The 27,416-nt window shown below is 37.6% G+C and overlaps 1 protein-coding gene across 1 annotated transcript in view; it reads left to right on the top strand.

Annotated features, from left to right (window-relative positions):
* Positions 1 to 5,599: 5,599 nt before the first annotated feature.
* btbd11b (BTB (POZ) domain containing 11b) overlaps positions 5,600 to 27,416 on the top strand; it is a 513,987-nt gene continuing 492,170 nt past the window's right edge. The window contains exon 1 of the mRNA XM_039761620.1: positions 5,600 to 6,933. Coding sequence (XP_039617554.1) covers positions 6,069 to 6,933 — 865 coding nt within the window. The 5' untranslated portion in view covers positions 5,600 to 6,068. The remainder of the gene's footprint in view (positions 6,934 to 27,416) is intronic.

The following is a 27,416-nucleotide window of genomic DNA, read 5'->3' as shown; positions in this document are numbered from 1 at the left end:
CCTTTCTGCCACACTGGGGCGTGTCCAGGGAGGAATGCCGGGAAACACCTGGAGCTCATCCGGGACGAGATAAAAGGGGCCGTCTCCCTTCATTCGAGGCTGGAGTCGGGTGGAAGCAGGAGAGAGAGTGGAGGTGGCCCGAAGAGGAAGGCATTGTGTGGCCAGGACTGTGTTTGGGATTTGTGTGCACTTGATTATTGTAAATAGTACTTTGTAAATAAACGTGTGGTGGTGGATTACAACATGTCTGCCTGTCTGTGTCCGGGCCGCGTCAACAGGCTATGTGTACCCCAAGTTGTGAAACACGGACATACACCATTGTTTTTTCAATTGTTTGCTGGACCTATGTTGTTCAGTAAACAACTGACTACATGGTGGTTAGCTCTGCTACTGGGCAACTTCAGAGACTTGTGTTTGAGTCTTACAGTGTGTGAAGTCTGTGTTTTCTGTTCATGTTACTTTCACTTGCCCTTTTTCACTCCAAAGCCATTTATTTCTAAATTTGAGGTTTTGCTGTTTCAATTTAGGCAAATCATAGCAATTGATTTTCCTGGGTAGTGAGTGGTCATGAGGCTCTCAGTTAACTTAACATTTAAATCTCTATTACTGTATTTTGTCAGAGTGCTAGCATCCTATTTTTTGATAGATTTTTGGTGATAGAAATGGTGAGTGAACTTACAAATCTCATTAATTATTAGCAAAAGACAGTGCTTGTTGAAGCCCGTGTGGAACCCTCGGCGGGGTTGGCGGACTTCACCTGGGGCCTCATGTATAACACCGTGCGTAGAACTCGCACTATAACATGGCGTAAGCACAAAAGTCGAAATGTGCTTACGCACAGAAAAATCCAGATGCAGGAATCTGTGCGTACTCCAACTTCCACATTCTTCCGCTACATAAATCCCGATCAGCGTGAAAAGTAACGCTCGTGCACGCGCTTTATGTAACTCCCCAACTCCTCCCAGAATTACGCCTCTTTGAATATGCAAATGAATATAAATCGCCCTTAAGCGCAGCCTTCTGTGAAAAGACAATGGGAAAAGCACGGGGGAAAATATAAGAATTAAGTGGAGGCAAAGGAAAAACATACTATTTGTTTAAATAAACCGTGGTATAATCAACAAAAGGAAATTGATCGAGTGACATAGCGTGTTGGAGAAACTTGAAAGCTCACGTTCATAAAATCGCACAGTGCCGGAAATATAAAAGAAGTCACATATCAAAGTCGCCGTGAGAAGAAGAGTTGTTGCCCACTGTCTGAGTGTCATATGAAAGCTTATTAGGGTACAGACAAAAAAAAGGCACACAGTGGGGAAAAAGCACAAAATGTCAACTTCAGTCTCGACATTTCCACTTTAATCACGTAGTTTATTTTGTCATTAAAGTAGAACATCATAAACTTCATCTTAAAATCGTTTAATTAACCAGATTCTCAAATCACATCGTAATTAAAGTAGCACGTTAAATGCTTTGTTTTGTAATTGATCTTCTATGTGCTCTGTGTGTGAATCACTACTTGCTTCTGAAACCGGCTCCCTTCCTCCAACTGGACACAGAATCCATTACATTCGTGATATTACAGTTCTCTGAATAACTAAAATACTGAGATGTATACGTGATATCATTTTCATGATGATAGGAGTTAAAGCATATTTCATGGCGCAGTGATTGTGTGTGACACACTGGTGGCACTGGGCATAGGAAGAATCAGTGGCTCCTTCGCCCGCCAATGTCAATATGGTATCTTAAGAACGGTGGATGGCCACGGACTCTGCATAGCCGCCTCGTGCTCATGACACAAGCATTTAACATTTGCCGAAATTTGTCGCTGCGTTTTTAGCTGTGTTGTTATTTTCTCTTTCTGTTTTATATTCAATATATTGGCATAGCCGCCACTGCAGTCCTTGCTTTTCTTTCCCCAGATACCCAATCACCACACAATCAGCTCTGTAATAGAAGTTAAGCCATCTGTAAGCTTAGAGAGCCGATTCTTCAAAACGTTTAAGGAACATTGAAATATCTTCGTAGTACATGTTTAATTATTCTATCCTTCACGACACTCCCAGTGAAGAATATAGATTATTTAAATGAAGTTAAAGTTTTATCTGTATAATATAATAAACATATTTTGTTGCATTTCACCTTAAAAATGATATCTTCATCATATGTAAATACGCGCTTTATAAAGTGGCTCAGGTTGTGCTATATTATAATTGTACTCATAAGTACAAACAGTTCTACAAGGAGCAGTGATTGAGTGCGTTTATAGTTCTTGGTATGAAACTGTTTCTGAACCGCGAGGTCAGTACAGGAAAGCCGTTGAAACGTTTTGCTGTGGCTGAGACAGCGTGTCCTTGAAGCTGTATACCGATAATTCTCTTTCCGATCAGCTGCTGCTGTGATTCACACTCAGATACAGTGATATAAATACTCCGAGTGGTGCAGTGAGAGTAATATATAAAAAGATGATCCGCTATGGCAACTCCTAACGGGAGCAGCTGAAAGAAGAAGCAGAAGGTGCAGTGAGAGTAATAACACTAAAGCAGTTATTGTATTTGGAATACTATGGCTATTCCCTGGACCATTATATTGTTACAAGTTAATTACAATCAGATGCGTTACACTAATAAACAATATGCGGTTAGTTTCAATGTATTTAAGCCGCGTCAGGAAAATAAGGAGTAACCACACAGGAACAGTAGCATTGCACCGTTTATACATGAGGCCCCTGGTGTTGTCTATAAAGGGCAGTTGGTATTATTAGACTTTGACAACCTGTTTTGGGTTCTGTCTCAGTTTCCAGAGCGCACACCCCTTCAATTGCACAAATGGTGCCCCTTGGTGTATGAAGCATGCACTCTTTTAATTTCATAATTGGCAACCACTCAGTATCACCATAGTTCAACCCAATAAATGTATGGAATAAATGCCCCCTAACTGTCATTATTGGAGTCCCTCATAGGAAGACACCCTAGGTATCCACCTACATTGTATAATGGATTGATCAGCTCTTGTGTGTCACATATAGTGTACATAGAGAAAATGTATTAAGAGCTCCAAACTGATACCCACAATGGAAACAGGTTATGGTGAAACACATAACTAGCATCTCTTCCTTTTCCAGCCCGAGAATGCAAGTGGAGTGCACCGAAAATCTATCATGCCATTTCCAGGAACCCAGGATTCCATGCCCTTTCTGGTCTTGGCTCCAAACAACCATTAGGATGACCAGAAAAAAAATGTTCATTTTGGATACCTGACTGTTAGCCCACAGAAGAAAAAACCTTGTCACAAAGTATAGGAACAAGCCTGAAGATCCCTTCATAATTATTTGTTCTTTTTCTTCCTTTTATTTTAGCAGTATTGCTGCGAATAAATGGAGATCTCTGGTAGACCCCGATACTTTACATTGTCTATTGTTCCCAACAATAATGAAATTCATGTGAGGTCTGTACAATTAAAGGAGAGTTCAGATATGGCCATTGGTGAACACTATGAATCTGCTGTGACAGAAAACTCCTGTTCAGTAAACCATGAGATGTAACTTTTTAGTAATTCTTTAGGATAGGGTTTGCACTTTTATTTCCCCCTTAAATGTTTACAGACATCCATCCATCCATTATCCAACCCGCTATATCCTAACTACTGGGTCACGGGGGTCTGCTGGAAGCAATCCCAGCCAACACAGGGCGCAATGCAGGAAACAAACACCGGGCAGGGCGCGCCAGCCCACCGCCAGGCACATACACACCCACACACCAAGCGCACACTAGGGACAATTTAGGATTGCCAGTCCACCTAACCTGCATGTCTTTGGACTTTGGAAGGAAACCGGAGGAAACCCACGCAGACACAGGGAGAACATGCAAACTCCATGCAGGGAGTACCCGGGAAGTGAACCCGGGTCATTTACAGATAACCCAAACAAAATTATCACAAAAATGTGGATAATTATTGACTAGTATAAAACAATAAGTGGGCCAACCACCCCATGGACTAGCCAAGGTACTGCTTTACTCAATTCCACCCAAAAGGTGCAGTTTAAGGTCTTTCTTTATTTTATATTTAGTATTTCTAAATAATGGAGGTTAAATTGGTGTTTCTCAGTTTGAGCCGATTTATGAAAACATTCAAAAGACTACATAACAGAAAGCCAGACTGGATGGAATCAAATTTTGCCATTAAGGTACTGTATATTGAGAAGATTACTACTTAACAGCAGCAAACATAGCCTTTAAATTCTGATACTGACAGCCACATGCTTCAAGTGTGTCCTCCAGGAATAAAAAGAGCGTGCTAAGATGAGTTTTTTTTTTTTTAATTCATGTTTATATTTAAGCATATTAAGCTATATTATCTGCATACCCGAGTAATTAACTTATTGTAATTATAACCTTTGTGTTCCAGTTATGAACAAGAAGCTCCAATAAACATAAAGATGTAGAGCTTTACAGCTCTAGAGGAACACTGGGATAAAAGGGCTACTTTTCAAGTGTTGGTTTCATATAGGCTATTAATTATTAATTGAAGAAGATTGCATTACCATGAAAGCCTGTTCATGACTGCAAAAAAAGCTAAACATAACACATGTTTGCTTGCCTAAATTACAATAACCCATAAAACATTATGTAGAGTATTTTCTGAGTCTAAAAACAGATTGATTTCGTATGTTATAGATATTCAAGATTACTAGATCACACCATGCACTCATGTTGAAAAGCTTCTGTGTCAAACGTGGACCTGGTATAAAAATAACTGTTTTGCCCTTTTTTGAAACAGAAAAGATGGAAGATTAACAGGTATTAATGACTTAATGACTTTGCACACTTATATGTTTCTGAAATGCCACAACAGCCTGATTTGATGTAGTGACCTTGACAGAAGCAAAGGTGATTCCTGGCCCAATTAACCCAGCTGAGCAAATGGTGTTCTTCTTTTAAGAAAATAGGATTTAAGAAACTGTTGAAGGTGCAATAGATTAAAAAATATATATTCTTTCCAAGTTTCATCATGGTTATGCTATTGTGAATAATCTAATTTGCAGTTTTTTTTTTCTTTATCGGCACGTCAAGGGTTGTTTTTGCTCTGCAGGTACTGCCCCAACCCTAGAGTAGGTTAAACGGTTCAGTGATGGATTGTTTCTTCGTCTTTATTTGGCCTTCATAGTATATATTATATATGGTATATAAATGTAGTTTGCTGTTTTCCTATCCTTCTCGATTTTTATTGTCTTTTGCAAAACACGTGTAAGCTTGTCATGAAAAATCTTTATTATAACTAATTTCATTCAATGCAGTAATGTAACTTCATCATTTTAGATAATGCACGTTCTTGTTTTCTGCAGCTAGTCCGCCACTTGCTGATGCACTAAATATTCTGAGATAGAAAGCAGCGTCTTTATTAGACATCGTGAACTGGTAACGCGATCGTCTTACTGCCGTACAGCCTTTTAATGTTCAGCACGCCCTGCTTCTCTCATAGCTTTAGCGTGTCGTATTTGCATCGCCTTTTCTCATTGCGATGCATCAACGAGTGCGCTTACAAGCTCACGATCATCTGTGCTGCCGTGAAACACGCAGGAACCCCGAAACAGTCACCTCTCCCGACCACCCCGCCCCACAGAATCTGATCAATATTTGAGTACTTCGCTTTTACTGTTGTTTAAAATTCAGAATTGTCACTCATTTGCTGTCAAGAAGGCAGACCGTTCATCTTATTGGCCGCGCGGGGAGGCTGTTTTGCATAGCTCCGCCTTTCACTCCCTAAGTCGCTTTGCAGACTGTGTTGCAATGCTATGCTTTGCGTTGTCTCGCCGCGAGCACGGACTTGGGTTTGTAAACATCTGGCGTGTTTATCTTTACTTTTTAATGTGATCTTTGGTATTATATTTTGCTTTTCGCTCCTCGAGTACGACTTCATCATGGACTAGGACTTTATAACATTTGTTGCGGTGCTTGTTTTTTTCAATTCTGTTTTATTTTCAGAAGACAACATCGGGTTCGCTGGGAAAGGTTTGGTGGTGTTTGCTGCACTTCTGAGACTTCCTATCTACAGCATGAGGTGCAGCTATGGCAAGAAGGGGTAAGACAGTCGTGAGGACCCTGGAGGACTTGACCCTTGATTCTGGTTATGGTGGAGCAGCGGACTCAGTCAGGTCGTCCAGCTTGTCCTTGTGTTGCTCAGACTCTCACCTGCCTTACGCTCATGGAGGAAACTGTTGGCATCTAACTGACTCCATGCACAGCCGACACAACAGCTTAGACACTGTGAACACCGTCCTGGCTGAAGATACCGAGATCCTGGAGTGCTCTGGACAGTGCGCCAAGCTACCTGAGCTGGATGATGTGCCTTGGAGCCTGGAGGAGGTAGAATGCACCCTCAAAAAGGCAAACGAAGCAGCCCCGAGCCACTTCTCCAAGGAGGGCTTGGCGAAGCTCTCCACCCTGGTTAGCAGGGCGCTTGTGAGGATCTCCCGAGAAGCGCAGAGGCTGAGCCTGCGGTACGCCAAGTGCACCAAGTATGAAATTCAAAGCGCCATCAAGGTGGTGCTCTCTTGGACCCTCTCTGTCAACTGCATCACGGCGGCTCTCAGTGCCCTGTCCCTGTACAACATGAGCACCGTGGATAAGTTCAGCAAGGGCAAGTCTGCCCGTTGCGGACTCCTCTTTTCGGTTGGAAAGTTCTTCAGGTGGATGGTGGACAGCAGAGTCTCGGTGCGCATCCACGAACACGCGGCGATCTATCTGACCGCTTGCATGGAGAGCCTTTTCCGAGAAGTCTACACACGAATCACGCACGGTGCTCAAGCCCAGAAGGAGAACGGGACCCCAAAGTTTACCCCTGAAAGCCTGGAGCAAGCAATCAACAACGACTCCGAACTCTGGGGACTCTTGCAGCCCTATCAGCATCTCATCTGCGGGAAAAACGCCAGCGGTGAGTTTCCTGTGTGGGTCCGCAGTAGTCTTTGGATGCGACCGATCCAGGCGGGGGTGGGCGGATGATTGCCTGTGTCAGATGTCTGGAGCGCTTATTTGAAACCTGCTGATAGGACGCTTGTCGTGCTGCAGTCAATCGTCTCACTTTCAGACAGTGGTGCTTCTGTAACAGCGCAAACAACAAATGACAAAGTAGTTATGCAGTGCACAATAGAAGTGAACTACAACGCAATGTAAAATGCACTAGTCATTGAATTACTCAAATTAAATCCTTTATTTTCAATAAAATTTTATCGCGTTCATTGTGTAATATACCTGTAAAACATGCACCTACAATGTATGGCTACATTGGTATTCGTCTGTTTGCCCTTGTAAGTTGATAAAGTAGTATGAAAAAATCTAGTTGTGCTTCTGTCAAATAGGATCAAAAATATTCTGCATATTATTAACTCAATGAGACTGTAGTGGCGTATACGCACATGTATCAAAGCATTTTAATCAGTTGGGGTAGGGGTAGTTTTTCTATGCAGATTGAACCCCGTCGTTAACCTGCATCATCCTGTTTTAATACTCCGGAGGCAAAATAGTAAAACACAAGGGTCCTGATCCTGGTGCATGCGATCATTTCTGTGGCATTTTAACGCAGCTGTGCTTGGGGCAGATGCGCAATCCTATCTTGGTTGCACATCCTACTGTATGTCCACAAGTGTCGTAACGAGTATAGTATTTTATACCACCTAGCTATAATTGTAACGGCATTTCTCTTTTATTACATTATTCGCTGAAAATGCATATTTTTTATTGTTAAATCGCATCCAGCTCACCTGAAGTACCGTAATTAAGCGGAAAACGTGTTTTATCACAACTACTTTGAAATCTCCCAATGGTTCAGTTTTACTCTATTATTTTAAGCTCTTCATATACTACCATCTTTTTCATTAATCCCAAAGAGCGATTTAAAAAATGAACCAACATGTTTTGTGTGGCAATAAAATGTGGCAAGGCACGAAAAATGGCAGAGCGGTAACAGAAAATGCATCTGTAATATGTTCGGCAAATTACTGTTTATTTATTGGCGGGGTCGTGCAAAATAAAATATACAACGGTAATACATTCTCGTTCCGCCTTATTGCAGGTGTGTGTAAGTGCCTAAAGAAAGAGAAGTAAAGGACACCAGCTGCGAAACGGCTGCTTCACCCTGCGAGCATACGTCGGAAAACACTTCGCATATAGGACGTATGGGTCTTTAATAATAATAATAATAATAATCATAATAATACAAAACTGAGGGAGAATGGGCTACTATAGAGTCGGGGTGCATCTTAAAGCTTGTTCTTCTGAGGGTTTTTCACTATGCTGCACGTTTATGGAATTTTGCTTTTCAGTCACCATGCTTCTGTTGTTCTTAATATTTACTTTATTCAAATGTAGATTTGTTAGGGAAAAGGAGAGGCTTAGCCGTTGTACGGCAAACCACATGCGTGCTTGTATAAGGCGAAATAATGAACGTACACTCAATGATGGCTTCAAAAATTACCATTTTAGGGAGCACGTATCGTATACTGGCGGATACGTAGTATGAGGTTGTCATCCAAATGTTGACATGTTGTAATAACTGTATATGCACTTCTATCTATCTATCTATCTATCTATCTATCTATCTATCTATCTATCTATCTATCTATCTATCTATCTATTATATAGTGCCTTTCCTATCTATCTATCTATCTATCTATCTATCTATCTATCTATCTATCTATGTATCTATCAAACACATTTGATCTTGTATTATTATTTTTAATTATCACATAATACTTTTTAAATCTATCTACCGTGAGGTTAAATCTATCTATCTATCATCAAACATGCTTATTTTCTTGATTTGTACTTATATTCTTTTATTTCAGTAAAGTAACATAGTATACAATCAAGGAAATACCATTTGCAGAACTTACAAACTAATAACTTTAAAAATCCAACAAAACAAGAATTCAACCTCTTCATTGTCTTGCCTTTTTAAAAATTATATCTAGTTTTAGGACAAGTTTGAAAAAGTAAAGAAAAATGATTATTTTCAGAATTCCTCCTGCTGTCATTCTTTCAGGCAATATCTCCAGTGTATTGGAATGTATTACTTAATTTGGAGTTTTGTTTAATTACTGTGATATTTATTGTATGCTATATTGGTCTTTCTTACTGTATATCCATTCATTAGTGACACAACACACTGTATCTAGTTGCAGGCTACAGCAGCCAGAGCCTACACTCTTAAAGATAAACTGTGCCTGAGTGGGTTATCAGAGCAAAGGCATAGGGAAAACATTTTTGGTTGCCAAAAGAACCATCTACATGAAGGTCCCAGGATAAAAAAAACAAAAAACTTTTATTTATTTAGGCTCCATAGAGTAAATAACCATTAGCAGATGGTAACAGGTTTGTGAAATACCAATGATCATGGCTTTTAAAGGACTGTTGCTGCATACAGTAACAGAAGCTACTGTACATTCAGGTTTTCTTGATTTGTTAGTGTCCTGCTAGGTTGCCTACCATACATTAAAGATTTCCGATTTTTTTATTACATAATAGGACATTTTTCAATGCACAAAGAGCCAACTTCATATGTAAAGAACCCATCCCTGAATGAAATGGTGCTTTGTCATGCAATAGTTCTACGAAGACCCATACAACCCAGTAAAGATCCGTAAGGTACCACTAAAGAACCAATATTTTTTAGAGTGTACTTTGAAAGCTCAGGACACAGTAACCAGTCTTGATTGAGTCCAATTTAGAAGCTCTCTATCATAATCATTTTAAAAGTGTATAAACATAATATGCTTTCTTTAAGACTTGTAAAAAATTTTAATAGAATAGTATGTTTTTAATTGGAGAGAACAGCACACTCTTAAAAATAAAAGTGGCAAAATGGTTCTTTGGAGTGATGAGATAGGGAAACAATTTTTGCCATCCAAAAGAATCATCCACTTGGAAGTTTCCAGAAAGAACCTTTATTTAATATAAATAGCCATGACTAGATTCTAACAGATTTGTAAAATACCATTGATTTCCTGATTTTAAAAGGAGCCTGGCTGTATGTAATAACACATGCTAAGTTCAGGTTTTTTTGATGTGGTTTTTTGTGCATTAAAGATTTCTGTTTTGCTCACATGTTAGGAACCCTTTCAAAGTCCAAAGAACCAATTTCATATTTAAAGAACCCTTCCCAGAATAAAATGACACTTTGTCAATAGTTGTACGAGGAACCAATAAAGAACCGTAAAGTGCAAATATTTTTAAGAGTGTACTTCACAGCATTTGGAACCTGGTATGGTTTCAGACAAGGTAATGAGTTTGCATGTGCATCCCCATGTTCATGTTGGTTTCTGTATGGTACTTCAGCTTCTTTCTACAATCGAAATACCTGCTGTTACAGTAGGCTGATTTAAGTTGGCCTGTTATGCATGACAATGGGTGTGTGAGCAAGTTAATGTGTTGACAGACTGTCCCTCCTTCTATCTGGGTCCTCCTTGTAACTATTGTTTCTGTAGACAGTTGACAATCCAAATAATCAAATATTTAAACAAATAATTTTGTGTAATATAATGAATGGTGGATATTGTTGCTGTTTCAGAGTTACTAGGTTTCCTAGTGGTGTTTCTTCCTGAGATGCTTCTTTGTGGAGCTTGCACATTCTCTCAGTGTGACTGTGGGGAGTTTCTTTAGTTATCCTAATATTGTCCCACACGCATGCAATTAGAATGGCAAACATTTCTAAACTGGCTAGTGTGAGTGGGCACAGGTCCATGCATAAGAGTGTCCTCTTACAGGTTGGTTCTTACCTTTTCTACCAAGATAAGCTATAGCCCTCCAGCAACCCTACAGCTAAAAACAGGCATGTAAAATTGATAGGTGGTTATTTTTTATCCTGTAAAATGTTTCCTTTCAGATATGCAATTAATTCTTGCTAAAGGTCAAGCATGACATAACTATGTAAAGTGTAAGAATCCATCCATTATTTATTCAGGTTTTTTCTGAGAAAGTCCCCGAGACATACAGTATAGTAATCAGGTACATTATGTAGTTGTACATTTAAAGCACATTCAACGTACTGTACTCCCTACGAGTCATATGATGAGCAAGCAGTGGGAGCTGAGCCGCCTGCCTTTTGGTTTCAAGTTCCACTTATCATACAGTGGGGCAACAGCCTAACAGTAATGTTCATTAGTTCACGAAGAAGTTTCCTTTGTAACATTTTCATAAATGCCCATTGTGCATGAGTTTTGTTTAATTTATATATAATATTCATTTATATAACACATTTAAAGTAGTATGTTATACTTTCATCATGTTTGGTATGCTTGCATTTTTTTAAACTCTAATGAATAGCTTGATTTATTTTTGGTGGTAAAAATCTAAGCCTTTTCACATTAACCTGACTGTTGATTATAAGGTTTTACTTTGTCATTTCATTGTCTTTTATGTGTGGCATTTTCTTTTATTCTTTGTAGATTACAAATTACATCTCAGGTGAAGGCTCAAGGGCCATTCAGGCAGAAAAAATGTGTTATTGATCAATATCGAGCAGTGGAATATTCTTCTCTGCTGTTGATTATCTTATTGATTACAGAGGTCATAGTGTTGCTATCATTTGCCATCAGTGCTGTTGCCTTCATATAGTTCTTGTTGAATTCTTTAGTTTTCTGGTATTCATAGGCTATTGCATTTGGTATGACAGAAAGTGTATTTCCACACTTGATAGTGTGGATAATGGAAAGCTGATGGCCATCTTGTGATTCAAGCAGGTATTGGGTCAAGTGGGTACTACTTTGGTTCATAGTATTCAAGGTTTGAACCTTAGCTTATCACTTACCCTACTACACTTCTGCTCTAATTATATGCATTTGCATTTCATCAAGCTTAGCTGGTGGTTTAATACATGACAACTAAAAATAGGAAGTAATTACACTACTTGCTTATCGTATAGAGTAATTATTAATTTTCATTTTATTTGTGTACATTTTTAGTCAGTACCAGACTGCAGTGCTTTTCTGGTATTGTTTGGCTGTTTTCTTATACTGTATTTAAACTAATAGTTTAGTGGCCTTATCAGGGTCAAAGATGTCACCCACATATAGATATAACTCCCATGTTATGTTGAGATATTCTGGCTATAAAAACATTTGTTCACTGTATTAAGGTGAAGACAGAATGGACTACTAAGTTGTATTTAACACAAGTTGCTAATATGTCATTTTCTAACCTCCTTAGTCCAGACCATTGTTGCAGGAACCTATTCCAGCTAGCATAGGGCACAAAGCAGGAACAAACCCTGGACAAGGTGCCAGTCCATAACAGGATGAACACAAACACAGACACATCAACACATACTAGGAGCAATTTAGCATTGTCAGTTCACCTGTCCTGTATGTCTTTGGACTATGGGAGGAAACCCATTTAGATAAGGGGAGAACTGTTACTGTGAGGTGCTAACTACTGCACTACTGTACCACCCAGTTAGTAATATGTGCAATATAATTTAGATTCTTGCATTGCAATTACAATGGGCTGTACAATGGACTTAAATGATTTCATGTCCTTTTGTCAATTATGTACCCTATTCCTTTGTAAACATTTTTAAAAGAATGTTTGTTAGAGGAAAGATTTATAGATCTATTTTGAAGTCTGAAAAGCTGTCCAGTATGATATACTGGTGGGAGACGATGTGGCGTCTGGCTGAAAAGTAATGCATTTAGGACATTTGTTTTCTATAGTACCAATTAAGTTTAATGGAGTTAATAACCAACAGTTTTCAGAAAAGTCTTAGTATTTTTATAGCTGACTGACTGAAGTAGCCTAGTTTTGAACTGCGAAACATTTGTGTGTCTTTGGTTGTGCCTTCATTATATTAATTGCTGATAGAAATAATTTTCATCTGAAAATACAAATGCAGAGTTTTTGTTTATATTATATACAGTATTTCCATGCATAGTTATGTTAAAGTGCAGTGTGTATGCCTCATGGGAAGCAGCACTAACAGACCCAGAACTGAGGGAGAAATGTCCAGGTTCCATATGTCCATCTGTTTGGTGTGAAATCAAATAAATATTTAGGAAAGATAGAGATAATCTGATCGCAGAGATTGCAGAGTCGGTATACATCATATGAATACTCAAAACAACAAAGTAAGATAATTTAGATTTCTACCTTCATCTTATTATTATTTTTACACTATATAGTACAATTTTGGAGCATAAGTCTTGCATTTTCAGTCTAAATCTTATCTCCATATCAAATGCTAGGCTGGACCTTATCTATAGGAGTCAAAATATTTACTAATGTTGGACAATATTTGATGTGATTGGGATAACTGTCACATATCTTTATATTCTATGCAATGCAGTAGTAAAGGCTAATCGTTTTCTTCCTCTTCTTTTCTTCACACTTCTATGTGGGGTCGATGTACCTGGTCGGCCCTCACCTTGCAGTTTTTTCAAGTCAGACCCTTTTTTTTTAAGATCTTTTATATTATCCATTTACTTCTGCTTCAACTTCCCCCACTTCCAATCCCATCATTCATTTGTCCACATTGTCTCTCCTCATTACATGTCTATATTAATTTATTCTATTTTCCAGAACTTTCTTTAATATCGATCTTACATTTGCTGTACCTCTGATTGTCCACTTTCTTATTCTGTCCTTCTTTCTAATTCCACACATCCATTTCACCATGTCCATATTCTTCTTCTGCACTCCCTTTACTGCCCCTGCCTCAGCACCATAAATAATTGTTGGTCTTACCTTTAACATTCATCTTACTTCTATCGCATAATACTCCTGATACCTTCTTCCAGTTGTTTTATCCATAGTGCACTTTGATGAATATCTCTGCATCCAGTTCTCTGTGTTGCGTTACCACACTATTTAAACTTATGCACTCTTTTCAGTAGTCCTCCCTTCAGGTTCACTTCTGAATCCTGATCATCGATCAACCCCAAATATTCTTCTGTCTTCAGTCCTCTGTATTTGAAAGCTCTTCTCCATTCTTCCAGCTTCCTCTTCATTTCCTCCTTTCTGGTGCTACACAACACAATGTCACCAACAAAAAGCATGCACAAGGGGGATTGGTCTTTTATGCCTTTAGTCAAAATATCCCTAACCAGATTAAAGAGGTTATGACTTAAAGAAGATCGTTAGTTAGGTTTCTTGTGTGTTACCCCAGCACTGCTTCTAACCTGGATATTCACTCCCTTGTACATATCCTAAACAATCCTCACATACTTCTGTGGTACTCATTTCTCTCTCATGCAACTCCAGACTTCATGGCATGTCACCGTATCATAAGTCTTCTCCAAATCAATAAACACCTTATGAAAGTCTTTCTGTCTCCCTGTTAGGATACGCCATACAATGAAGTAATTTTGAAAGTACTTTGAGCCGTTTTTGTTTGCAGGCACCGTCCTTATAATAAAAGAAAGGAAAAAAAAACTTTTGTTACTTACCGGTTTGTTCCTCGGGTTGTCAGGCATGGAGCAGCGCGTGTTTCCATACGAAAGGCCATCGGGTGGGGGCACGTGCTTGCTACCCGTTATGCTTCGTCTTGCTGTTCTGTTGTGGCAGTGGAATTTGGTAGCTGCGCCGCTGCGAAGTAACAAGTAGGCGCGGGGAGGGCGTTAGAGAAGGACGTGGTGCGGAAAGTCAACACACGTAACGTTTAGGCTAGGAACATGAGGGATGTTAGACCCGAGTCAGATGATAGGTGACCCGGGAGAGAAGCCGGTCTTTATGTCAGAAAAGGTGAGTTCAGTTCAGAACACGTGAAGGGCGATATGTGACCCGCAGGGTCCCATTTCCATTTGCAAGAACATGTCATGTTTAACCCTGAGTTTTTTTTTGTAAGAGGAGAAAGCGGGCAATTTTTTTTCTGAAGAGCATATTAAAAAGGTAATTGATCCTTGTTATATTTTTTTTGGAACATTCTTTTTTTTGGTGCGTGCCATTTGTTATGTGCATTTTTTTGAACTTTTATTTTCTGTTTTCATCTTAATTCATTATTGCAGTGTTAGTGTGCCATTTTTATAATTTCTTTATGGACTTTTTTCTTTCTTCAATAAATACTCCTTTTTAGTTGTTAAATCAGTGGTGTCTGCCTACCTTATTGTCCGGCTGACTTTCGGTCCTGATACTTCATGTCCCTAAGTTTGTGCTAAAGCCTATGATAAGGGACTCTGGAGCATGACACTCCATTGATGCATCTCTATGAGCTGCCTCAATGCAGAGGCAACAGTTGTTCTGCCTGGTATAAAGCCAAAATGCTCCTCTACTATGATGGTCTCCTTTCTAAGCTTTATCTCTATAACACATGTCATTGTGCGTGACATCAGCTTTATCGCACTATAGTTTCCTTCATCCTGAATATCACCATTTTCCTTATAAATGAGTACAATCACACTGTTCCTGCAATCCTCTGGTATTCTCTCCTGTCCATAGATCTTCATTAGATCCCACAACTCATCTGTTCTCTCTTCCCTTAAACTCCTCCAGACTTTCACTAGTATTTCTTCTGGTCCTGTTGCGTTTCCATTCTTCATTCTTTTCAGTGCGTCCTGCACTTTCTCCCTTCTTATTCTTGGTACTAGCCCTTTATTTGGAACTCAGTTTCCAAATATTACTCTTGGACTTTCTTTGTTCAACAGTTTTCAAAGTAACCCTTTTCTCTGTTCTTGATCCTGTAATATTTTCTCAAGACAACATCTTGCTCAACCTTCATCTGTTTTATCTGACTTAAATCCTTCCCTGTCTTGTTCCTAGCCTTAGCTATTCTAAAAATTATTCTCTCTCCCTTTTTTGTCTCTAGGTTTTCATACATGTGCTTCAAATCCAGTGCCTTGGCCCTTGCCCCAGCCCTCTTTGCCTCCTTGTTTGACTTCCTACATATTTCTTTATCTTCCTCCCTTCATGATTTATACCATGTTTTTTTTTTTGCCTCCTTCTTAGCCTTCATCATATCCTCCACCCCTCTGTTCCACCACAGTGCCCTTTTGTCCTCAGGTAATCTTTTTTTCCTTTCATCCTATCTAACTCCTTTTCACCTACTCTCAAAACGTCTTTACTGTTCTTTTCCTACCTTTACTCCACAATCTTAAATGACTCATTTCATTTAAAACTTTACACTTGTTCCTAAGCCCTTCATCTTTTAATCTCCACCACTTTATCCTTGGACAATAAAATGAAAAAAAATATTGTTAGCTCACACAATAAGGAGATGAGCCCAAAGTACAATCTGAGGAGTTTGTGTAATGAATTAACACTTTATTATTAAAGGATATACCCTTTATTCAGTCACATTTGTCCATACTCAGCAGGGTATTGGAAGTATTGCTCACTGTTGGTGGCCCATGTTAAGTCTCTTGGTACACTTAATTTTTGCAAGTTAGTTGGTGCTAACCATGTTGCATCTCATTGTATCAATGCTGTGTCCGATTGATTTGAGATCAGCTGACAATGCCATTGCATTAATTTGAATTCACATGTTCCTGGACCGTTCTAGGACTCTCCTATTGCTTGTTGTATGGGCATTATCTTCCTGAGAAAGTTTTTGCAGAAAGGTTTTCTTCTGCCCTAAGAATAATCCTGTGATTGGCAGTGATGTTTATGTGTCCTGTGGCATTGAAACATTGCTCTCTTCATGTCAAGAAACCTAATATCTTAATCAAACATACACCCAATATTATTTCACTTCCAGTCACTTATGGGACTTTTTTGCAGATGGGAGTAACATGTCTGTGTTTTCATAAGGTTCTTTCATCACCACAGTTTTACTTAGCCAATAGTTACTTGACTGTAGCCTGTTTATTATTCTGCAGAAGTAGTGCCAGCACCCATCAGCCTGTTTCTCAATACAGGATTGCCATTTAATGGACGTTTTCCTGAGAGGTCACCCATTTTTTTTTACACTCATGACCCTGTTGTGCATTCTAACACATGAAGAAAGATTGATACTAATCATCTCTTGCTGGTACGCCTGATTTCCACTACCATGCTGGTAGTACCAGTAATTGTGCTTGGCCTTAATTAGGGCCCTGCTCTGCATATCTATATTCAACTTTGAAAATGCCTAAAAAGTAACTGGATAAGCATACCATTATGGAAACACCTACTTTCAGTTTACTTTACGTATTACCTTTAGTGAAACGTTGTCACCTTTAAATTCTGCTTATTCATACACAATTGTTTTTAGTGCATTATGTATTGTAAACATTATTCTTCCATTTTTCTAATACTCTGCTAATTTAAATATTTAATGAACATTCTCTGGGAACACTTTGCTAGAGGGTACACATGTAAAAAACAGTTGGATCTTGTTTACCATGAAAGACCCTAAAAAATAAAAGTTATTTATCTGATCACAGTATACCTAATCCCAATTTATTAGGGTAATGTGCTTCGTTGTTTAAATCAAGCAGCTATTAACACCTCTTTAATTAGTCACTCCTTCTGTGCCACCAGAAAAAGACAACAGTCATAATTGCCTCAACTACAGCATTTACTTACGCAGCATGCATACCAAGATAAAAGCGATTTAAAATGGATAATATTTTTTAACACTTATGCAAATGAAATTCACGTATGCTTGAGAGCTAGCAGCTTCATTCAGTGAACTAAAACAATGTTTAATCTGGGTGTTATTGCAATGCACCTTTGAAAAATAGGATTTTGGGTTTATTCACCAAAAATATGACTTTGGATTGACATCTAAGTAATATTATTCCCTGAAAGGTTGATGTCATAAGAATTGGTCATGCATCAATCTTAAAAACAATGATTCTTTAATGGTAAAAATGGTTCCCCAATGGCATCGCTCTGAAGAGCCACTCTTGCACCTTTATTCTTAAGAGCGTGTCTATACTGTGGCTTAAACAGATCAGGCTGCTCTAGAAAAGAACATAAAAACTTATGAGGAAGAAAAAATGTGTTTTTAGTCCATCATGTTCATCCTATGACTGTAAAAGAGAATTTAACCAACACAGTACTGTAAAAACACAAAAACAAGAGGCTACCATCATCAGTGTTCTTATTTCAGAACATTAAAAACAAGTCTACCCTAATATTCTGTCCCATACCATTTTCATCATCTGCAGTCTTCCTATTTGTGCAGATTCACAATCTGTAGCCATGATATCTGGCTAAATTACAAAGCAAATACAAAAAACAAGTAAACAAAAAATGAATGATTAAATTACATGTAGTATTATGAAAATAGAGTAGACTAAGGTAAAGTTTCGCAACTTTTACCTAGAATCCCTATAAACCTTTGCATACTGCATTTCACACTAAACCTATACTGAACATGGGGTATTTTACAAATGATCGAAGACCTTTCTTATTTGGACAGAAAACTTGTTCATAAATCTCAAGTGCACATTATTTTCTAAATCTTCAGGGTCTTAACTTTAATTATACAACTCATTAGCATGGTAGATATTGCAGAAACTGTTGTGTGAAGTGCATTTTGATTTCTGTTCTAAAATACACTTTTCCTTGTCCTTGCGTACATCATTCACTGTTAAATCAAAGGAATTCTTTTGGATCAAATATGACACTACATTTGAGAAACCTGAAGACCTGTAGTAGGTCCCGCCATAGCCTTTCTTCTGGAAGAATAAAGATGTTTAATTCTCTTCGCCTGTCAGAGATGGACATTTCCTTTAGCACAGGAATGCACTCTGTTCCTCCTCTCTGCATGGCTTGTATGCTGCTGTACTTTAGTTTGTCGTATAATGATAAGAACATCACACAGTACCCCAGATGGGGTCTTACTAGTGCAATATCAGTTATTATTACTTTATTATATTAATTTGTATTTAATCTTTATTTTGTTTTGTCTGCAGCATTACCTAGTGTAATGTTACTTTAATTGATCTGTGAGTTGCATTAATGAAGTGAAATCATGGCTTATTAAGTTCTTTTGCTGTTACACTTGGAAATCCAGTTTATTATATCCTACTCTATAAGCATGGTAGGCAACACATACAGTAATGAGTAATTCTGTGCGATTTGAACAGTCTCGTTTCTGTAGTCCATACTGTTTGCCCATGAAATAGTATAATTCAAGGTACTTGAATGGAAATGGAATTAGATGTCAGTCTTTTTGTGGACCAAATATCTTTCACAAAGTTCTGGAAAGCAACACATAACTGTTCTTACAGGTAGCATAGTAAAAAGGAAAATGCGCAAATATAAATGGTCATTTAATTCCATTTTACAACATTTTCATGAGTAAATAAAAATTTTCAATTTGTCCAAAGCAATGTGAAGAATTGTAAGCTATTAAACATTTTGATGATCATAAAGAAATATAATTACAAATTGACAAAGGTCTTAGTAGTATTGCTTAAAACATTATTCAGTATATTAATGGTTTTGTTTTTGTTACGAATATAATCAAAGTGTAGTTTATGCTTTTTCTCAGATAGTGATTCATATATGCAAAAGTCCACCTGATGTTTGATCATGGCCACTGATGGAACTACTATGAGTCTAACTGTAAAGCTTAGTATCATAACATAACATAACATTTATTTTTGGAAATTTCATGAGTCAAAGTTAGCCTTCTTGTGTGGTCACATCTGATATTTCAAGAAAGCAAGGTCAGATTATTGAAAGGAGCACATATGCATGTCATGTGCTGTATGTTTCCTAACTGTTACAAGAGATGCAGAAAATTGGATCACTGTATCAGTTCTCAAACTGACATTATTTTGGACACATTACACACATTTGGCACATTTGCTGCACCATTTTAAAACAATTAATTATGCATCTTATTACAGAATACATTAATCAAAGCAAAGACAAATTAATTGAGGTGCTCATTTTAACACAGTGAGTCATTAGTAGATTTTAGATCTGCAATCGCTTGGTCTATTATGCATCTTCCTAGTCTCTAGATTCACTCTGTTCCTATTTTGTGCAGGTAATTAAGTCTTCATTAGATACAGCGACTGAAGCTACAGTCATACTTTAGGAAGATCAATGCCTAAATGATACAATAGTTGGGTACTTCATGGAGTTTTTCACCAGAGCCAAATAAAAGAAAAAAAAAGCATAATCTGAATTGCATGAGTCTATGTGGCAGAGTTTAAGTTTTTTGCATTCCTCTTAATAACTTTATCATTTGGGTGATATATTTCTTGTGTTTATTTTGGGGCAGCACAATCGATGATAATAAAATTGGAGGACCGGGTGACACTGAGGAGACAACAAAAACAATTCAGGAAGACTTAGACAAATTTCAAAAGTGGGTGAACACATAGAGAAAGAAATTTAAGTTAGAAAAGCGCAAAGTGCTATACACATGGGCAAAAGGAATGTCAGTTAGTAATGATAGATAAGATGGGAGACGCCGTTCTACAGGATTCCACCTCTGAAAAGGATTTAGGGATTTATGTTGACACAATATTTTCATCATCTAAACAATGTGCAGAAGCTATTAGAATGACAAATAGAATATTAGAATTTAATCATAAAAACTGTTTAATATGAATGAAGAAACATTATGCTTAGAATATATAATGCACTGGTGATTAGATTAGATGAACTTTATTAATCCCAAGTGTAAATTTAGAAATTTAGTAAACCCTCATATGGAATATTGTATGCAGTTCTGGTCACTGTGCTAAAAGATGGACAAAGCAGCACTTGAAGCTATGCAGATGAGAGTAACAAAGTGCATCCCAGGACTTAAGGACATATTGTACTCTGACAGACTTCTTCTTTTACTTTCAGCTGCTCCCGTTAGGGGTTGCCACATTCCATATCTTTCTGTCCTCTGCATCTTGTTTTGTTACACCCATCTCCTGCATGTCCTCTCTCACCACATCCATAACCTTCTCTTAGGCCTTCCTCTTTTCCTCTCTATCCTTAACATCCTTTTCCCAATATACTCAGCATCTCTCTTCTACACATGACCAAACCAACGCAATCTCGCCTCTCTGACTTTGTCTCCCAACCGTCCAACTTGAGCTGACCCACTAATATACTCATTTCTAATGATACCTGTCTGTCACAAATTCTCTTGACACTCTTCTCCGCCCATTCCACCCTACCTGCACTCTCTTTTTCACCTCTCTTCAACAAGCCCCATTACTCTGTACTGTTGATCCCAAGTATTTAAACTCATCTACTTTCGCCAACTCTACGCCCTGCGTCCTCACCATTCCACTGACCTCCCTCTTATTTACACACATGTATTCTATCTTATTCCTACTGACCTTCATTCCTCTCCTCTCCAGAGCATATCTCCACCTCTCCAGGGTCTCTTCAACCAGCTTCCTAGTATCGCTACAGATCACAATGTCATCAGCAAACTGAGAATGTGGAGAACAATACTCTGACAGACTAAGAGAATTAAATTTGTTTAGGTTCAAACACAGGTGGGTCTTCAACATTCTCAAAGGTAAAGTATATCCAGCTGAATTCTTTGAGCTTAACAGTGAATCACACACTTAAGCACACCAGTGTAAATTGAAAGGAAATATATTTAGGAATGAAACCAGGAAACCAGGAAGCACTTTAATCAAAGATTTGTGGGAATCTGAAACAGACTTCTGAAACTTGTAGTTGAAGCAGCAACCTTGACAACCTTTAAGAAGAATCTGGAGGCGAAATTGGGACAGTTTAGCTATTATATAAGCAAATGAGACTGCTGGACTAAATGTTGTCTTCTAGTTTGACAAATTTCTTGTGTTTTTATGGCATAGCAGTGGTTAGCACTGCTGCCTTACGGCTCCAAGAAAGTGAAGATCACTTTTTGATTATGCTCATAAAAAGTACTTTATATTTTCTAATGTATAGCAAAACACAAGTGTTCACCAAAGTGATATGCATGTAAAAACAGAAAAATGAAAGCAGTTTAAAATTTTTTATTAGGCATAAAATGACTTTTAACAGTGTGTCAGTGTTACAATAATCTTTTCCTTATTCTTCAGTTTTTTCACTCATACCAAAAACATGTCAGCTCGGGTGGCTCTCATTTGGCCCAGTATGATTGTGAGCATGTAAAGGTGATAGAATGAATTGTATCTAACGTTGGGCTCTGATTCCAATAACACCATTTGGGATTATGTGAATTCAGAATGTAAATGACCTGATGTTAGGATTACTGCAAGCTAGGGATAGATTTTATTGGATTTGAATTTTAAATGGAAGGCAATACTCACTTCTGTCACATGTGAAAGACAATATGTCAACTGTTTCTGACTAACTGTTCAGTGATTTGTATAAAACTAAAATAAACATGAGCAGATATTGTGACCTTGGAGAAACAAAGTGGGGTCAACCTGGCTCTTCCTTGCATGCATTTTTAAAGCAGAATTTGAATATGGTGTCATTTTCTTATATGCAATAAAAGTACACAAGTCACATATTGGAATACTTGAAAAGAGAAGATGCTTCCATGTACAATCCCACTGTGTTCAGAAAATTAATTAATAAGAGCTTGATTGAATGTCTCCCTGCTGGGCTTTTTTGCAAGGTTCTCTTAGCATAATTGGATAATTGTTTTAGGCTGGTTTCACTTTTTTACAATTTAGAGGATTCTCAAGTGTAACACGTTAAAATTTCACATTGGGCTGCAAGATCTCATCCTATTTAGAATGAATTTTTGCTTGCTGTAACAGAAATGTATCATTTTATTACACAAGGCCATATTAAAACTGAATTGTTCTCTTTAGCCACTAGGTCCAGATGACACCTGCATGTCACTTTCATTAAAACTGGATGAGCTCTTTATTTGTATTAATATATGAATCTAAAGCAGGGATGTAATTGTTAATCATACCAAATTACCTGTTGCTTAAAGTCATTTGTATCTGCCTGCAGCCTTGTACTCAGAGGATCGCTGTGTATCAGTTACATTTTACTGGAAATAGCTAAAAAAAGACCTTGCCATATTTATTACTTGGCTGTCTGGCTCTCAAATGGGTAAATTAAACTGTGGAGGTCTAAAATAAAAAAAATGCTTTGCTGACTGATAGGCATTAATTCCTGACCAAGATAAGGTACATTTCTATGCTTTGTCATGGTGCTCAATGTTGTAAGTGAAAATGGTAACTATAAACCATCCATTAATTTTTGCAGTAGTTGTAATTCGGATGTAATATTGTGAGCAGTCTAGATAGATAGATAGATAGATAGATAGATAGATAGATAGATAGATAGATAGATAGATAGATAGATAGATAGATAGATAGATAGATAGATAGATAGATAGATACTTTATTAATCCCAAGTGGGAAATTCACAACATTCACAACAACTAACATAACAATTCTATGTTAGTCATTCTCAAACTTAATCCTGGAGAACCCATGTAGCCTCAGGTTTCTGTTCCCACTAAGTTCTGGTTTTAGTTGGAGTTCTAGTCTAGTTATGCAAGATGTTATTTCCCTGATTCTATGTTTTGGGGTCAATGTAGAAACTGCAAAAGTAACTTTGGTAAATTATTCTTAGAATGTGCCTTGCAAGCATTTGTATACTGTATATTACATTGGGGTAATTTAGTGTTTTTAATTGGTTTTTAAGATTTTCATTATTATCACGATTTTCCGCTTTTCTAGGTGTTTTGCTTATTGAATTAGTTATTTACTAAAGAGTATATTAGTGGCTCTGAATACTTTTGGCAGTTACTGCCATTTGATAGGGTGCCTGCTCTGCCTGCTCTGCTTACTGTTAATTTTCATTATGAGGATAAAATTAAGGAAGCAAACTACACAGAAACAATCAAATTAATGCAAAAAAGGAAAAGAGAATTAAGCATTTAAAGCTAGAGTAAAAACACAATATTTTGAAATGCTTTCTAACTGTAAAAATCACACTTCTCAATGCAGAGTAAGTTAAACAGTGCAATAATTTCAAAGTAAAATGACTCATTGATTGTGAAACTGTTTGGAACAACATTCTGCAGCCATGTCTGATCCCTAGGACTTAGTTTGAGTACCAACCTTGTATGCAAGACAAAGGCCAGTCCTCAAAACAGAGTCAGTCCATCATAAGGGTATCCACATCCACTTATATTGTGCCAATTTAGAGACCCCAGCTGTTCAAAGTCATCTTTTAGGGAAGCGGAAGAAAAACTGAGCTACCCAGAGAAAACCCTCACATCCACTGTGAGAATATGCAAACTTCACAGAGACATTGATTAATTCAAGATCTTTACCAAGTCATCTTAAGGTGTGAGATACTAGTATTCATCTCTGAGCAATAATAATATAAACAAATACAATAATAATAATAATAATCTGCGGTGGGTTGGCGCCCTGTCCGGGATTAGTTCCTGCCTTGTGCCCTGTGTTGGCTGGGATTGGCTCCAGCAGACCCCCGTGACCCTGTATTCGGATTCAGCGGGTTGGAAAATGGATGGATGGATGGATAATAATAATAATAATAATAATAATAATAATAATAATAATAATAATAATAATAATAATGACATTGCGGCCATTGGCCCTTTTTAGATGCTGGTTCTCTGTAGCTCTGACCAAAAAGAATCACATGCAAATGTTTTTAGCAGGCAGAAGATACACCGGCCCTTTTATAGGACAGTACAGAAAAAAAGGAAAGAGAAAGGGAGAGAGAGCTTATAATAAATATTTCAAAATTTTGTAAAGTAAATAAAAAAATATAAAACAATTATAAACAAATCTTATACAATATAAAAATAAAATTGAAATACCCCTGTGCAATGTCACTGTGAGTAGATTTGTATGCTGAGGTCAGTTTATATAAGGATGCCTAGCAGCTAGAGTATTGAAATGTAATCTAAGATGTTGCCTGCTCTTTGTCTTTGTTGACTGACTCAATGACCCTGAGCAAGCTGCTTACCTGGCCTGTGCTCCTGTTTTAGGAAGCAAAAAATTTAGCATTAGAATAAAAGTAGTGTCTTAAACAATATCGCCTCTAGTAATTGTATTGCTTTGATGTTATTATGCTCTTTTAGAGCTTGAGAAGAAACTGAAAGGAACAATTTTTATTGTTTTACTCTCCTTTTTAGTTACAATGTATTGCATAATAAATTAATTTCAGTGATAAATATGCCATTTGAGTATATTGTAGTGTTTCAAATTTTTCATCTATTGTTTTTTACCTAACAGGAAGCAATATATTGCTATTTTTTAATGAACAGAAAAACAGACATGAAAGCATTTATATGTAAAAAGCAAGTATTGATATAGGCTAATATATACCTGTTTGTTTCTATTGTACCATTACAAAGTGGCCATGGTATTTCAATTGTTTTCCAAACAAAATACAAAAAGAACTCAGAATAACAAAGCAAATAAATAAAGAGTTTTGTCAAGAATGAGAAGAAGGCAAAAAAATAAAACAAAAACACAAAGAAATGGGACATGAACGTTCCAAAAATCAAAGTCAAATATTCTCAGTGGAAGTCGTTAATGAAAGTTAAAAGTGCCTAAACAGCTAGCCCAGAATACAAAGACGCAATCAAGATCAAAGTAAGCATGCCAAAGTTTCAAAATACAAAACACGTACAATTACACTACTATTTTTTGTTTACTTACAAAATTACAGCTCAATTTTTTTTTTTGAGTCTAGAATCTTAAATAACCAGGAAGTGAGCATATCCCTTGTGACATCATCTATCGCTACCTCCGGGTAATATATAGTAGCGGCCATGGTAGCAACAGTCCACAGAAGAGAACCGAAAATAGCGGTGCCTGGAACAAAAAATAAATGGCAGCATGCCAAGACACAAATATTTTATGTACCTCAAAAATACCTTAAACCAAAATATTAATCAAATAAATAAGTTCAATGGATTAAACTAACGCCAAATAGCAGAAAACAGCAGAAGTGTAATATTCCCAGAGAAAAATGAAAAAAATATTCTCATTCATGATAAAAAAGAAATATAGAGAAAAAGTACAACCAAAGACATAAATGTTATCCTTAGGTCAGATGTGGCGCTTTTCCCTGAGGGTGATCCAGCTTGTAAGATCCTCATTGTTGGGGACCTGAGTGGCTGGACCAGGCCGAGGGGTCACCCACGTAACACCTGGCAGTAGCAGAGGGTCATTTCCGGAGGGTGGGACTGGACCACGTGTCTGCCCTGGTGGGGTTGCCAAATGGCATCCCGAGCTGTTTCTTCATGTAGCGGGTGCAGCAATGCACTGTACCAGTGCATGCTTACCAACTTGACTTGACTCGGCTTGGTCAGCTACTATACACTTTTTAGGTTCACTTTCCAAGCTTGTGACCACACTCCAACAGATATTCCTTCTCAGCATTCTCACAATTTCCATTTCTTGAATCCTCTGCTGTTTCTTTCTTCTATCAGTGATGGCACCCCAGATTTTCTACCCAACTTTTTCCTTGTAAGGGGTAAACTCAGATCCTCTCATTGGGGTATTTCAAGCCCAACACCAGAATCACTTTTCTCAATAAGGTTGGACCTTTGTGAGTACCTTCCAGCAGCAGCTGTTGTTTCTTAGCCCCAATGACCTGCCCTCAAAGAGCCAGTAAACTAATGTTTAAACAAACTGAGTTAGAAAAAAAAAAAAGAAAAACTATTATAAGGGTCTGCATTGTTTCTCCTGTAAATAACATTTCAGCTTTTTCAGTATTCAAAGATAAGTTGTTATCATCCACACTCTTTTAATTCTCTTACATAATTAATTACGGACACTATTGGAGAAATGTCATTTGTTTTAAATGAATGGAACAGCTGGGTATCATCTGTATACAAGTAAAAGTGAATGTTATGTTTTCTAATGAGGTTCCTCAATGGAAGCATGCAAAGTGAAAACAGTAAAGGTCTAAGTATTGGGCTCCTGTGGGACACCATGTTTAACCTTTGAATATAATGATGAAGCCCTGTTAGCACATTTCTGTACATAATGAAACTGATTTGATAAATACTAAACCATGCAAGCAGACTGCCTGAGAGTCCAATGTAATTTTCTTGCCTAAACAATATAACCAAAAGGAGCGATCAGTGGTGTTGAAAGCTGCACTTAAATCTAACACCATAATAAGTGTAACATTTACTTAATTCGTAGATATTAGAATATTAGTTATAGTACGAGTTAGTGCCATTTCTGCCCTGTGACTGGTGCTTGTTTTATCTTGTTTTTGGATCACCTAACGCAAAAGGTACAACTAGCCTCTTGGGTTCCTTTCTTAATTGGGGATAGAAAGAACTTTCAAAACCAGTTATACACATGTTAGATAGAGACAGATAGATAGATTGATATATACTTTATTAATCCCAAGGGGAAATTCACATAATCCAGCAGCATGTAAAATGTACATGTACATGTACATGCAGACAATAACTTTGAGTAATGTTAGCATTTACTCCCCCGGGTAGAATTGAAGAGTCACATATTGTGTAGGAGGAACGATCTCCTTAGTCTGTCAGTGGAGCAAGACAGTGACAAACGTCTGTCACTGAAGCTACTCCTCTGC

Source organism: Polypterus senegalus, chromosome 8 (genome assembly GCF_016835505.1).
Source record: "Polypterus senegalus isolate Bchr_013 chromosome 8, ASM1683550v1, whole genome shotgun sequence".
NCBI classification, from domain to species: Eukaryota; Metazoa; Chordata; class Cladistia; order Polypteriformes; family Polypteridae; genus Polypterus; species Polypterus senegalus.
Note: the sequence above shows the minus strand (reverse complement) of the source record. Positions and strands in the feature narration are given on the sequence as shown.